General features: G+C 35.2%; 3 protein-coding genes and 1 long non-coding RNA gene across 5 annotated transcripts; 2 read left to right on the top strand and 2 right to left on the bottom strand.

The window, feature by feature from the left end:
- The first annotated feature begins 329 nt into the window (after nucleotides 1–329).
- On the top strand, nucleotides 330–6,719 carry LOC120325626 (lysophosphatidylserine lipase ABHD12-like). 2 transcript variants are annotated; one of them, XM_078112154.1, is made up of 3 exons: nucleotides 330–377; nucleotides 1,094–1,279; nucleotides 1,646–6,719. In XM_078112154.1, exon 3 carries the CDS (start codon nucleotides 4,914–4,916, stop codon nucleotides 6,069–6,071), a length of 1,158 nt encoding a protein of 385 aa, XP_077968280.1. In that variant the 5' UTR covers nucleotides 330–377; nucleotides 1,094–1,279; nucleotides 1,646–4,913; the 3' UTR covers nucleotides 6,072–6,719. The 2 variants fall into 2 exon arrangements, with proteins under 2 accessions (XP_077968280.1, XP_039247627.2); XM_039391693.2 differs by lacking the exon at nucleotides 330–377 and adding an exon at nucleotides 435–640.
- Nucleotides 6,720–6,738: 19 nt separating this feature from the next.
- Nucleotides 6,739–9,478, top strand: LOC120325625 (GATOR1 complex protein NPRL3-like). The gene has a single exon (XM_039391691.2). The coding sequence runs from the start codon at nucleotides 6,741–6,743 to the stop codon at nucleotides 8,409–8,411; it is 1,671 nt and encodes a 556-aa protein (XP_039247625.2). The 5' UTR covers nucleotides 6,739–6,740; the 3' UTR covers nucleotides 8,412–9,478.
- LOC120325627 (uncharacterized) lies at nucleotides 8,716–9,653 on the bottom strand. Its single transcript, XM_039391694.2, has one exon. The coding sequence runs from the start codon at nucleotides 9,624–9,626 to the stop codon at nucleotides 8,754–8,756; it is 873 nt and encodes a 290-aa protein (XP_039247628.1). The 5' UTR covers nucleotides 9,627–9,653; the 3' UTR covers nucleotides 8,716–8,753.
- Nucleotides 9,654–12,978: 3,325 nt separating this feature from the next.
- Nucleotides 12,979–14,335, bottom strand: LOC144422210 (uncharacterized). The gene is made up of 2 exons (XR_013475209.1): nucleotides 13,883–14,335; nucleotides 12,979–13,586 (listed from the first exon to the last, which is right to left on the bottom strand). It is a non-coding gene; the product is annotated as an uncharacterized LOC144422210 (long non-coding RNA).
- Between the last annotated feature and the right edge of the window lie 728 nt (nucleotides 14,336–15,063).

The following is a 15,063-nucleotide window of genomic DNA, read 5'->3' as shown; positions in this document are numbered from 1 at the left end:
ATGGGTGCCCACTGCCCAGTGTCACGGTAGAAAGATGTTGCTACTGTGGTTTCAAGATGAATCATAAGACTCAAGGATTGCTTGTTTATTGTACGGCAACTCACAATATAAAACTTAAAACAGCATAACAGATTAAGCAAAACACCACTGAAGAACTGAGAACACAACGGACCGCCAGCGCGGCATCTGGAAAAAAAATCGAAAGACACAGTTTTCTCTCACGTGTAGTGAGTGGTCGGAGTCCAAATCCGACAAAACAGCATTAAACAAGGGTCAACATAATGACATAACTGTTTATAAACATAAAAACATACAATATGAACACGGACACTTTAGGCCGCGACACCCAGCACTGCATTTTGTTACGCAAATATATGGTATTATTTTAATGTTTCACCCATTTCAATTTTTGGCCGGCGCATTATTTGATAGTTTTTTTTCGTGTGAAATGTTTATAAGTGTGCCTTTTTTGTCTAGAAGCATATTGAGTGCCCGGCATTGCTTTATATTACGCAAGTAGGCCTATGATGTGTTACTCTTTTCTGTTCCGGTCATTTCAATTTTTTGCCGGTCTTCGACTACATTTAATTTAATATTACCGGTCCGCCAGAGTAGAAAGGTTGGGAATCACTGCGCTAAGGTACGGTACCGGTACCGGTTATACGGTTCTTCTGTACTTATACTGATATCGGTGAGATCGCTGCCATTAGTGAGTTCTTTATCATGAGCGCAGATGCCATTTTGGGTGATCGTAGGTTTACTTTGGCAAGCTGTACAGATGTATGACGTGATTGTGAAGTAATTTTTGGATGGTGTAGTCAGGGAGGTTAGGATTGACATGGGATTAGTTAGCCAGTTATTTGTTTTCGGAAGCATGGACTTGATGGCGGAGGAAGCCGTAACTGACCAGCGGTTACGTGTACCACCCTACGGCGGCGAGGAGTCCACCCATCCTCTCGCACATGATCATCCCCGCATGGGATTTGAACCTGCGATCCCACGAAGGGTAATCAGAGATGTGGATGGCGAGCGTATTCCTAACGCCAGAACGCTTAGCACAATTTTTCATAATAATGTATTTTTGCGTTTTTAGAAATTGAAGCTGGACATCTGTTTTTCATTTTATGCTCTAGTTCTGCTACAATTCATTCCAACATGCCTATGGAAAAGATGCCGAAGAAACCTCAAACGGTTTTGGAATACATTAATTGGCTATATTTCTATTTCTGTGTTAGCACTGGACTGTGGATGCTCGATGCCTGGGAAAGAGCCATATTCAGTAAGTTAATTGTGTAATGAAGTATTTGAATTTAGGAATTCCTTTATGAATATACGTTCAAGTAAACCTTGGAATTGATCAAGTTTACTATCAATTTTTAAAGTTGAAACATCTGTCCTCTGATTATAGGTTTATTGCCTGTCTGATCCTCTTACACATGAGAAAATAAACTATTATCAATGGCTCCCAAAGTTGATGTGATTACTTACATATTCAAGATGGAACTAATCTAATGATTCCCTCAAACACCAGAAATGATTTTTCAGTATGAATCATATATATCACATTTATCTAAAAATCAATCAATTTCTACCTGCATGTTGCTTTATACTCATCGAAGAATATTAATATCTATTTTTGTTTCAGATACTGGAGCTGTCATTATCTTTGCAATGTCTGCATATACGGCATATGCTTTCCTCCCTGGACATCTCTATGCTATGTTGACATTTTTCGGATTTATGTCACCATCCAGTTCAGAAATTTCCTGAAATAATGGCATCTTGCCGGATTATTATACAACATAGCCCTATTATTGCAGAAACTTTATATCGAGTTAGCTTGTATTATATTGTTATTCTTTTATTGCTCTGCATACATACTGTAAATCTTTATGATCAAAGTCATATAAAATATATTTCTTTGTTTTTCTTTTATACTTCATTAAAAAGTTGTGTATATTACATGTATAGCTCTCATCTAGCTATTACTAATGCTATATATAAGTTTCCAACCTGTTTTCAGTACGATATTCATCATCAATATATTCAGGACTATAATGTTGGATCATTAAAATATGATGTTGTGTTAACAATTATAAACAAAACAAACAATTTTTTTCTTATTAAACTAAACATTGCACATCTTTGTAATTCACTGAATTGTAATTTGGAAAAAAATTTTTAAACATTGTTTTAAGTCGTATCAACCTCAAAAAGTTTGTAAGGGGATATATTCAGCACGAGACGTCTTATAAATAGATGTGGAATAATTTTGCTTTTAGATTGGAATGCTGCCTTGTTAGAGTTTGTTTCCTTAGTGTAGTTTGAACCACGTTATTGCAATTATAGTGGTTGTGCAATTTATTATACAGTGTGTTATTGCATATAAAATAATCATACTTTGTGAATATTGCATATTCAATAATAATGTAGAGTCACTTTATTTTATGTTTTTGTCAACTATAACTACATCATAGATTTTGCTTGTGATGTCTTCGATACAGGTTACAGGCAGTTAGTGAACCACCATTTAAATGCAAGTAGTCTGACTGTTCTTTCACTTGTGGCCTATATACTCAGGTTCTAAAGTATATTTATCAGTAGTGTTATCGCAATTTCTGAATGAAAAATTAATTGTTGTATTATTGAAACATCACATAAAAGCATTCCCACATTATTGTTCAGATATCCTCCAGTCTGTAAAACATACCTCGTGTTTTTTGAATATGCCCTACTCCCTAGACTTCTAACATCCGAAAGAACTTATAGTTCAAGTCTTTTGTTCACCGACTGCCTTGACCTGAACATCAGTATTTAATCACAAGTAATTCACTTATGGCCCTCTTCGAATACAACGGTAAATTGTCATTTTATCTTTATAATGGTAATCGCAGGATTAATGTCACTAAAAAAAAATTATTTTGACTAGGAAATTAATTATTTGCCACTGTTAGGTGTTATTATTCAGTGAATTTATAATTCTAATTTCAAGTGTCTGTATTATTGCTCAAATATTATCATCAATTCAAGACAATAATTTTATATTCATCACTTTTTTTCAATTTTTCATAATTTGTGTTTCACCAATATGTTTCTAGTCAATTAATTATTAATAAACTAGACCGAGATTGCCAGTTGTGAAGACTCAACCAAACAAAAGTAGGAATAGAGATGGGATGGAAATCTGTCATAAAAACGCTAGTGACTCATTCTGTTCAGTATGGAATTATTTTTGAGGCGGTTGTGATGATATTTTTGTTTTTAAACTGTGTTGAAGATGAAGTGGTTAGTGAAAATGTTGTGATCAGCTGATTATGGAATCCGTGGATTTTTATACTATATCTCCATGTTGAAGATGAAGTGGTTAGTGAAAATGTTGTGATCAGCTGATTATGGAATCCGTGGATTTTTATTCTATATCTCCATGTTGAAGATGAAGTGGTTAGTGAAAATGTTGTGATCAGCTGATTATGGAATCCGTGGATTTTTATACTATATCTCCATGTTGAAGATGAAGTGGTTAGTGAAAATGTTGTGATCAGCTGATTATGGAATCCGTGGATTTTTATACTATATCTCCATGTTGAAGATGAAGTGGTTAGTGAAAATGTTGTGATCAGCTGATTATGGAATCCGTGGATTTTTATTCTATATCTCCATGTTGAAGATGAAGTGGTTAGTGAAAATGTTGTGATCAGCTGATTATGGAATCCGTGGATTTTTATACTATATCTCCATGTTGAAGATGAAGTGGTTAGTGAAAATGTTGTGATCAGCTGATTATGGAATCCGTGGATTTTTATACTATATCTCCATGTTGAAGATGAAGTGGTTAGTGAAAATGTTGTGATCAGCTGATTATGGAATCCGTGGATTTTTATACTATATCTCCATGTTGAAGATGGAGTGGTTAGTGAAAATGTTGTGATCAGCTGATTATGGAATCCGTGGATTTTTATACTATATCTCCATGTTGAAGATGAAGTGGTTAGTGAAAATGTTGTGATCAGCTGATTATGGAATCCGTGGATTTTTATACTATATCTCCATGTTGAAGATGAAGTGGTTAGTGAAAATGTTGTGATCAGCTGATTATGGAATCCGTGGATTTTTATACTATATCTCCATGTTGAAGATGAAGTGGTTAGTGAAAATGTTGTGATCAGCTGATTATGGAATCCGTGGATTTTTATACTATATCTCCATAGTGCTGGAATGTCACAAGCGTACAGTCTCTGGGATACTGCACTATAGATTTTGATTACCCAGGATTTACAGACTCTACTGGATGGCTATTTGAATAGAGTCTTGTCAATGACTCACTATGCCTGCTCAAGTGTGTGAGAATGAACACTAAGACAGTGTTGTTACGGGGCACTCTTTGGATGCATCAATCGCATCCGTTGCTGCCAGAAAATTGTTTGTCGAATGTGCAAAATTGAAGGACTTGTTTTAAAAGAGGGTTTGCTGATGTCAGAAGAGGATCTGCAGATAATTCCTTTTTTCGGGTATTCATCATCAGTAAAGCATTAGATCCATCATTTTCGATTGCAAATAGATTCCCAGTGACTGATAATAATTTACCACTTATTCGCTGCCCTTTAATGCTTTTGTATGTAAAGATGTCATTCCTCGCACACATGGAATGAAACAAAACCAAAAAGTTACTTTTGTTAAATTTTATGCAGTACATGGTTATGGCATATAGATGCACCTGAAATTCCACAGCTTCTCAAAGATGTTAGGACAATCAAAAATTTTCTTTCCATGCTTGTTTAGTATCATTTTAAACAGTCAATTTATATTTTTTGATTCAAGTTTTACAGATTTGTTTATGAGCAATGTTTTTTTTTTATTTAATATAATGTTGATTCTTAACAGTGTCTTGTATTTGCTAGCATAAAACTTTTGGTATGCGGCAGCGGAAATCTAATGAAGGGAATAAAAAAGAACATGGAACAGTGAAAGTTTCGAATGAAAGTATAGATGATACATCATGCGGAAGCAAAACTGTTGTAAAGTCAATAATTGTCTTCACTGTTATGCTTTATGTAGCAATACCTTTGATGTTGGCTTTTATACCACAAATAGTAGAGCAAATTGTATTTATGAATTTATACTATGCAAAGAATGAACCTGCATCTTTATCACAGCCAAGTACTCAATATGAACTCTTTGGTACAGCCTCATTTCGAATGCAATGTGACAATGATGAACTTGGGGTTTGGCATGTTTTACCAAAATCTAAAATGACAGAATATAAAGAAGACGATGTATTGACATCGGATGTAGTTCGTACCCATCTTAAAGATGCAGAACATGTTATTGTATACCATCATGGTAATGGTATGTCAAGAGGAACGGGGGACCATTACCAAAGACCGGAACTATACAAATTGCTGCAATCTCAAGGATATCACATCATTGCATTCGATTACAGAGGATTCGGAGATTCAACAGGCTGGCCTTCGGAAAAGGGCTTAGTCAACGATTCTTTATGCATTCTCAATTGGGTGAGGGGAAGCATTGCAACCAACGCCAAACTAACATACTGGGGACATTCATTGGGATCGTCAATAGCAACACTGGCAGCCAAAAAAGCTGCTGATATTTGTGAGAAAGACCATAATCTGAATACTGGTTATAAAATTGACAATCTTATTTTGGAAGGAGCTCTCACTAATGTTCGACAAGGAGCGGAGGACAGCAGTCTTTCACAGATATTTATGGTTATTTATCCTAAATCTATTTTTCGCTTTGTTCTTGAGAATGCTTTAACTGTTAAGGATATTTCTTTATCTACTATCAATGATATATCAAAAGTGAATTGTCCTATCATGCTCTTGCATGCGGAGGATGATAGTGATATAAAGTGCAAACATAGTGATGAACTTTATGTTGCAGTAAGCAAAGCGACTCAAACAGACAGGCGGAAAAGAATTGAATTTGTCAAGTTTAAAGCATCTCATGGATACGGGCACATGGATATTTACAAGGCACCAGAGTTGCCTCAATTACTCAGTAACTTTTTAACAGACAAAGACAATTCAGACAGGGTTGTTACTTTGTGATCAGAGGAAAAGCCTATCTCGTTGCTCAAATTCATAAATGGTTCTTTTTTAATTTCGTTATCAATATATACCCAAATACAAAGTGGAATTTATGCATGTCCCTAGTTTGCTGTGACTCATAACATGATTCTTCATATATTGTGATTATCAGGCATAGAGAAATGACATGGATCACATTCCTCAACTCGAGTGACATGCCATTTGTAAATAGCTGCAAGAGCTTTTGACGAAAGATTTGTGATCTCAACCAAAAAGTTCAAAAAATAAATTTCTTCGAAGCTAAACTACTTCATTATCTGTGCAGAAAACCTCTTGAACGTTTTGAAAATTATAGCAGCTTGACATTAGTACTAATTTATAAATTGTGTTATATGCCGTATGGTAACTTGACATTGTGGATTATTTTTTAAGCAAATGCACCTATCATGACATACAACAAAGTCACAATAAATTACTTCTCTGTTTAATAATGAAAGTTGTATTCAAACTGCATTTTGTAAATAAAGGGTGCAGTTTTTTTCATTACTTTACTTTTTGGTCAGAGGTGTTTGTACTTTTATGACTGGGCTTTCTACTGAGAAATTCGGGTTTTTACTCAATATTGTTTAGAAAAAAACTTGATTCAGTGGGTTCTCAATACTGTAATTATTTTTTTCAGTGTTTTCAGTTATGAGTGGAAGTGATCAACCATGGATACCATTAAGTATCATGTTATCAATGTATGGCAGTAGAATAACCAGTAAGCTGTTGTTCAGATATCCATACAATAAATCTCAAAGTGATACTCAGCCATTGTCTTCCTACAAACAACTGACATCATCAACTTTTCATCTAAACAGGCAACATGGGTCAGTGTCTGATGATTCGGACGATGTAAAAAAGGCACCAAGAAATGAAGCAGAGCAGTTGGATTCTTTCAGTGATGAACTACTAGCAACTATACTCAGTCCTGGAAACACCAAGATTTGTGGAAAAAAGTTTGACCTAAAGACGAATGGAATCCGTTTTGTAGGTTTCCCTTTGGTTATTGACCAATTCAGCAGTGTATTATCAAAGTTTGATATTTTGGAAAAATATAGGCAAAACATCAAAGAGCATGAAGGTTGTAAGAAAAAGGAAGATTCTACACTTTTGTCATTCAACATTGTGTTTGTATTAAAAGCGGTAGCGGAGTACACCATAGTTGAAAAGTACCAAGAGTTGGCACTACAACTTGGTCTTGCCTTGCGATTTGAAGAAAAATGTTCCGATTACTTGACCCACGAAACAAGGCTTATGCTGTCAGTGCATGACGAGATGTCCTTAGAATCTGAGTGTATGGCAGAGCCTGAACACGCCTATAAAACTATATTAGAAAAATCCCACCTGGCCGACCAGCTTCACATCATATTCAATAGTATTTGTCAAACAGGTATCCTGTCTGTTAAAGTAAACAATTCAACACATATTAGTTTTTGTTTGCCTCACAAAGTTCATAATATGGCTTCGTATGGACAAAATACAATATCTGTTTCTTTCATTGAAAAAGCTATAGAAAAAATAAGGCCATATCATGGCATTCTCATATTTGACAAAAAGGAAATATGGTCGACTTTACCAGATGATTATACTCCATCTCTTACAAGATTATTAACAGTTTACGAACCAACAAAATCGCTCCAATGTACTGCATCTGATGCAGATTTGCCGCTAACTCAAATTTATACTTTAACGTCACAATTGGTATATTGGGGTAAAGCGTGTATTATATATCCGTTATGCGATTCAAATATCTATGTTATTGCGCCATCAGCAGAACTAAATCCAAATTCAGAAGCAGCGAGATCTTTTTACATGAGGTTCAACCATGATATGGTGGATGTGTTGTCAAATTTCTCACTACCAGTTCGTCTTAGTGATTTCCAAACTCCACACGGACTATTTTATGGTGAAGAAGATAAGCTAGCTCAAGTTGTGTTTTGGCTCTTGCAACATCGGTTTTTAATACAAATGCACACTTTTATATATTTCTGCCCTGTTGAGGCTGACCAACAGTCTACTATGAGCGAGCAGAAGCCTCCGATTCAAAATACAGAGACTCGTTCAATTATTGCAGGATTGCCCTGGAAGCAAAGGAAAGCAATTATGGATGTCCATGCATCCAATAGCGCTAAAGATTTGAGATTATTTGTAAATTTGTTGAAATATTTTGATGGAAACTGTCACATGGAAGAAATAATGTATAATGAAAATTTATCAAGAACTCAGTTGCTGGCTTTGTTGGATAAATTTTCACCTGTTTTATTAACAACTTCAAGGGAAGATTCAACTACTGCTGCGTTTTGTATGGGTTTGATATAGATTGTCTTCACTTTATGCATGCAATTACAATTTACATTTTGAGAAAACTGGTTTATTGGCGAAACTACATCAACAGCAAGAATTTGAATTAGTACCCAATTTTATGATCAATTTGCCATTAATCGAAATATATAGTTTTCAAAATATGATTAACCAGCTCTAAAACTTACATTTCGTTTCCATTAACTCTAGAGACACCTGCTTCGCTGCTTGTTATTGAAATAGTGAATACTCTTTTCTATGTAGCTGGTGGTCATTTGCGACTTTCTGTTATTTGAATAGTAAAAAAAATGCAGGTCCATGGTACTTTATAAATACTAATATATATTGCTCCATATAAAATTACAGGTTGTGGTTTAGTTGTCTAACTAAAGGAGAAAGATAGTCAATCACATGTTCCAGTCTTCGTAGAGTTATTTCCAAGCGTCCTTGAATGTCTACGCTAACTCCTCTGACACGAAGTGGCTCGAGTGTATCCTCGGAAATGCTAGTACAGTGTTCGCAATTAAGTGTCTCCAATTCTTGACAATATTCCTTTATTATCTTTACACCAGAATCTGTCATTTTCCAGCACTCTATGATATCCAAATGCTTTAACTTGCGGCAATTTTTTGCAATGGCGTCAAGGCTTTGGTCAGTCAATTGGTTAATTTCTGATATGTTCAAATATTCCAAGTTTGGGCAGCATTTGGACATGAACTCCACACATTCATCATCTAGCAAAGAACATTTCTGTAAATCCAGTAGTTTCAGTTTTCTGTTGTTGGAAATGAACACCATAAAATTGTCGTGGTCAACCCATGTACAACCCTTCAGACGTAAATGAGTAAGATTTTCACAGTACATTCCTAATATGCATAGACTTCTATTTGTTAAACCCTTACATTGTGATAAATTAAGGATCGATAAATTGGGGCAGTCATTTATAACTGGAACAAGAAGGTTGTCGTCTATCCAATCTCCGATATTGGGGATAACAATGGTCCGGAGTGATGAATTGCTTTTTGTTAATATTTCAAATGTGGTAGCATCCGCTATACCATCAGAGTCTTTGATATGGATGTGATGGCATTGAGAAAAATATTCCTCCATCATATTGTGAAGTTGTCGACATACTGCACGTAGCCGGAATAAATCGATCATAGATAAATACTTGAATACATTATGATACAGAACATCATGCCTAGGCAGTGATTCTAGCAAATTAGACTCCATAACTTGAACCTTATAGCTACATTTTCAATATCTGTGCAATTTAAAATGGTTTATCAATTGTTTTAAACATAGCGAGAGGAACATGTTTGTAGGACAAGTAAATAATGCATATGAACAAAAAGTCTTATCCCTCTATTTTGAGCAAAAATTGAAAATGTCATTTTAATATTCAGTGACTTTATTGTTACAACAAAGAGATTTAGTTTCTATTCTAGGATACTGATTCAAGTTTTTCTGGCTTTCGGTCGAGGATACCGGTATTGTACCCTAACGTATGTTATGTGAGATTTGAGGGATTACCGGAACTGACCAACATTCAGACATTAGCTAGACAAATCTAGCCACTCCGGTAAGCTGGTTTTCCCGTCAACCGCACCAGAGACAATGTTATGTAAAATCTATGGTCGCACTACCGGTGTGCATAAAGAAATGCTACGGAAAAGCAGCAGCCCCAAAACTATGAAAGAGAGAGATTTATGCTCGCAATATACGGTACCACTGATACGGTAATCGGACACGTTTAGTGGACATAACGATCGTTTTGTTGTTATCTTGTTTTTTTTGTTGTTCAACACTTTTCGGACACCTAGTTGATCACTGGACCAATTGCTTTGAAATTTTTGGTGGTTAAAGATGAAATTTTTCTCCAGAAATCTATTACTTTTATTTATTTCAAATATTTCTGTTAGCTCCGTGACATTTGTTTATGTTTGCTAAGACGTCACCGAACGTTCTGTGGTCATCGGACGCCATTTTGTGTCCTACTGTACTGCTTCGCTTTATGTGAATATAATTTTGGACACGTTTAGTAGACATAACGATCGTTTCAATATTATGTTGTTATTGTTATTTGTCTCCATCATTTTTAAAAAATCGCCTTTCTCTTCGAATACTGGACCAATTGCTTTGAAATTTTCAGTGGTTGAAGATAAAATTTTTCTCCAGAAGGCTTTTATTTTTTTTTCGCTATGACGTCATTAAAATTATCGCCATTGGGTGGCGCTACGTGCCCATATATTTGAGCATAGCTCTCTTGTGTTGTTCTTTGACACGTTTTGAAGAAATCGCTTTTCTTTTTGATTACTAGACCAATTGCTTTGAAATTTTCAGTGGTTAAAGATAAAAATTTTCCTCAGAAGGCTATTACTCTTTTTTTGCTAAGACGCCATCAAAATTATTGCCATTAGGTGGCGCTACGTGTCCATATATTTGAGCACAGCTCTCTTGTTGTAGACTGTGATCTGACGGTACGGTAAACCGTACTGTACTGCGAACAGATGTGTCCATATATTTGGGCGCTGCTCTTTTGTTGTTTTTATAATTGCCTGAGCCGCTGAGCGCAGAATTTACCAGCATTGCTTTGATTTGTTTGTATGTGTCTTGATTCTCTGTATCACATTTTCACCAATGCCAAATCAATGTAGTTTTCACGGTTTTTGACGCTTCTCGTCACCTTATCACATTACAATACACCTACACACGTTGTCATTGTATCAGAATAAATTGGTCCTTATTAGCTTGAGTATTTCATAAGAATACAACAGCCCGTAAGTTTATTACATTCGCGTATTTTTTGAGTGTTTATTTCTGGCATCCTGACAACCAATTATTATGGAATTACTGGATTGAATTATTATGGAATTGCAACCACAGTCATTTTCATTACGCACATCCACCATATCGGGGTGCTTGGCCACTACCATTTCATTTATTCCCCCTCCACATTGACGTCATATGCGCTTTAAAATTTATTTGACGTCGTAATATCATAGTTAACCTAATAATATTGTGTAGGAGAGAGAGAGAGAGTTTTTCTTTCACAAATAATGTCACACTATAAATATTTGAAGCACAGAACAAAAAATAGTAATTCAATAATAATTGGTTGTCATTATATGTTAGAATCATTATACAAGTCCGGCTAGGTCACGAGTACCGTATATAGCCAGAGATTGCGTTGTTGACTAATTCAGACTAGATTTTATTTTCGGGGTACCACTGTTGTAGTAGGTTGTATTTTTTGTCGGTTTCCCTAAATAGTAGTATATCAAATATTTTATTTTTCATTATGTCTTCCGATAAGCTTCATTTTAGTAACAATAATCAAAAATCAGTGATAGGCCGCGAGCCGAGGCCCTGAAAAACGCCTAGAAAGTGAGTTTCGTAGCGCACATCAGGTAACTACCTGAAAATGATTTTAAAATGTTCCTTAAAAATTTAGTAACAAATATTGCCTTGTTCCCACTTCCAAAAGTTGCACGTTTTACGGAAAAGAAGCTTTTACTACAAGAAATATGTGCTACGATCTGTCCTATATTCTCTACATTATCGGCAAGGAACAATGACTTCTGCAAGACGTAACAATTGAATTAAACCAGCTGTTAGCGAGTGGATGAATATTAGGTATTACTGCTCGACCTTGCGCTGAGTTGGGCAGCCTTTCCATAGCCCTGTTTAGTTATTATTAGTTAAGTTATGCTAAGACGTTGTTGAAAAATGTATAAGTAAGTTATTAAACACTTGTAGATCCTTACCACGGATATGGGCCGTGAGACGAAACCATGAAAACGCCCAGAAAATGAGTTTCGTAGCGCACATCTGGTAACTAAATAAATTCTTCAGTTTTGTGTGAAAACGAACATAATGAACGCATTACAGCTTGTTCCACAATCCTGGTGCGAAATTGAATATAAGAGGTTCCCGGAAATTCAATAACCATAAGTTTACAACACATACATAAGAACTATACAATTCGAGAGCCCTACAGCACACTAACACAAATGTATTCCTGTAATGTTTTGCCTGACCAAAATCGGACTTCCTCAGTCAATCATAATTTATTAGGTAGATTACGAAAAATATGGCATACATGTAACCAACAACAAAAAATACTTTAATTGTGTGACAGGAGTCGGGAGTGACCTCGAAAGCAGCGACACCAACAACGCTGATTCACATTTGCGAATAAATTTTATGTAATAACCACAAGCAGTTTACAACAAGAACAGCATGAAAAGCTACATCCATTTTATAGAAGCTATCAAACCTATTTATTTTTTAGCAATGAAGTCACAAATTAACATCGTGAGCACGAAAACACAAATAAATCAGTTATTTCTCACTTAGAAATTTACCGCAAGTCAAGAAAATTAAACGAATGTACAATATGTACATAACATAGTGAACAGAAATATTACAATTCACAATTAATCTTTTTTAGTTTATGTGGTTATGTATTTGAAAAGGCAATAATATTTCTAGAAACAGGACTACGACACTAACAAATGTCCGAAAAAACAAACAAATGTATGAGTATGATACTTATTAAATCAACTGTAATATCTAATTCACTTTCTTCTGAATTGTTTTCGAAATCCACTATCTCAAAAATCGACTTTTCCTCTATAGGTGTACTGTGATTTCTGCAGTCAAAACAAAAACAAAAATCTGTGCAATTTAAGTTGATTTTGGCACACTTTCATAAATTATTTTGACTATTTTTCTTTGCAGTTTGCCAACTCAAGAACTGATTTGAGGGCCACATGCTTCTTCAGTGAATCATTGTTGGGTGGAGAGTATAATCCTTATGTTTGACAGTGTTAAATAGACGTGCCCTGGTATCATTTACATTCTTCATATCCTCTTCAAATTCCTCAGCTTTATTTATTAATGCCTCGTTAACCTCAAAAGATCTTCATAGTCGAGGGAAATAAATGAATTGAAAATCTCAATGAAGTCTCCAACATGAATTTGATGGGCAGTTCCAATTGCAGAAAAGTGCTAAAGTATTTCAATATGAATAGCCCATCTAAGCTGTTTGCAACTATTATGATTCTCATATACCTTTAAGCTTCAAGGCTTCTTGTTTAATCCATTTTATAGCACTGATAGCAGCAGGGATCAGAGCCTGCGTTAGGTCGGATTGGTGGAACATTGCCGTTTTCTTTTGTAGTACAGTATCTAAAATAAGGAAGAAAATAATATTTGGAGCAGCATGATTTTAAAAATACCCCTAAATACGGTACTAACTAATACCTTGAATATATAATGCATTTTATCTGATGTACTAAATGAGCGTATACCGGTATATGCTCATTGCATGTACTACAGTCCAGCAGTGTTTGCATACCATTACTAGACTATATCTACACTAAATTTTGATATATCACAGTCTGAAATGTCCTATGACAGTATGAGTATGGACTATAGACTATATTTTGAAACATCAACTGTTTGTCTACAACTTGATTTCTCACCTCTCAATCGTTTCCAATGCTACCTTTCTTTCCACTCCGGCATAACTTATCATTGCTTCCCAGGTTCTTGTCGACTCTATGAATTTAGATTTAGACCAACCGACATTAGGAAAATTGATTAATTTCTTCTCTTTCACACAACCGTGCATTACAGAAACAGCCATTCATTTCTATTTCCAAATATGCTGTGGCCTATATAGTAGTATAAGTCTGCTGAATAGTCAAAAAGAGTCATTAAATTAATCATAAACATTTCATGCAAGCCAGAAAATATCGTTGTTTGTGACATATTATTCTAGGTCTAGCCTTCCTTGGAGTTACCGCACCGTACCTATTTAACAACGTCTTATGAGCTAGTGCTCAACTGAAATTGCTTGTTATGGTAAGGATATACAAGTGTTTAATATCTTACCTATACTTTTCAACACCTCCTTAGAATAACTGAACTAATATTACCGGTAACTGAAAAAAACTATAGAAAGGCTACCGTACTCAACGCAAAAGCGAGCAGTTGTAGTACATCTGATATTCATCCGACCACTGGGTCTCCACCTACAGCTGACTAACTTGACTGTTACGTCGTGCAGAAGTCTGCGTTCATTGGCCCATGATACCGGAAAAGCAGAGAAAATAGGACAGATGGTAACACATATTTATTGTAGTAAAAGCGTCTTTTCTGTAAAACGTGCAACTTTTGGAAGTGGGAACAAGGCAATATTTGTTACTAAATTTCTAAGGAACATTTTAAAATCATTTTCAGGTAGTTACCTGATGTGCGCTACGAAACTGAAAGATAAATGGCCTCGGCTCGCGGCCTATGACGAAAAAACTGCGATAGACTGGGGCACAAGGCTATAATTTGCTTTCAGTTCCCATACACGGCACATGGCTAACTATTTTACTAAAAATAATGCTTTGAACCTGTAAACCACTTTAGCTCTCAAACACTATTAAGCTATCAATGCATGCTGACTGATTTTATTTTAAAATTAACACGTATTCAATTGTTTATTAAGTGTGCGCGTGTAGTATTTAGAAGCTTTGTGTGAAACAAAACTGTTGGAGGTAAAAAAATTTTGTTCAAAAAGTTTGTTTAGTCTCAATCTATACAGTACGCATTAGCTATCGAGAAATTTTGAATAATACATAAACTTATATATCATTTTAATTTTTACATATTA

Source organism: Styela clava, chromosome 4, assembly GCF_964204865.1.
Source record: "Styela clava chromosome 4, kaStyClav1.hap1.2, whole genome shotgun sequence".
Classification (NCBI taxonomy): Eukaryota; Metazoa; Chordata; class Ascidiacea; order Stolidobranchia; family Styelidae; genus Styela; species Styela clava.
This window is presented reverse-complemented; position numbering and strand designations above follow the sequence as displayed.

Excerpts from the sequence above, each read along its gene's own strand:
- LOC120325626 (XM_078112154.1), top strand. The coding sequence starts at position 4,914 with ATGCGGCAGCGGAAATCTAATGAAGGGAATAAAAAAGAACATGGAACA.
- LOC120325625 (XM_039391691.2), top strand. The coding sequence starts at position 6,741 with ATGAGTGGAAGTGATCAACCATGGATACCATTAAGTATCATGTTATCA.
- LOC120325627 (XM_039391694.2), bottom strand. The coding sequence starts at position 9,626 with ATGGAGTCTAATTTGCTAGAATCACTGCCTAGGCATGATGTTCTGTAT.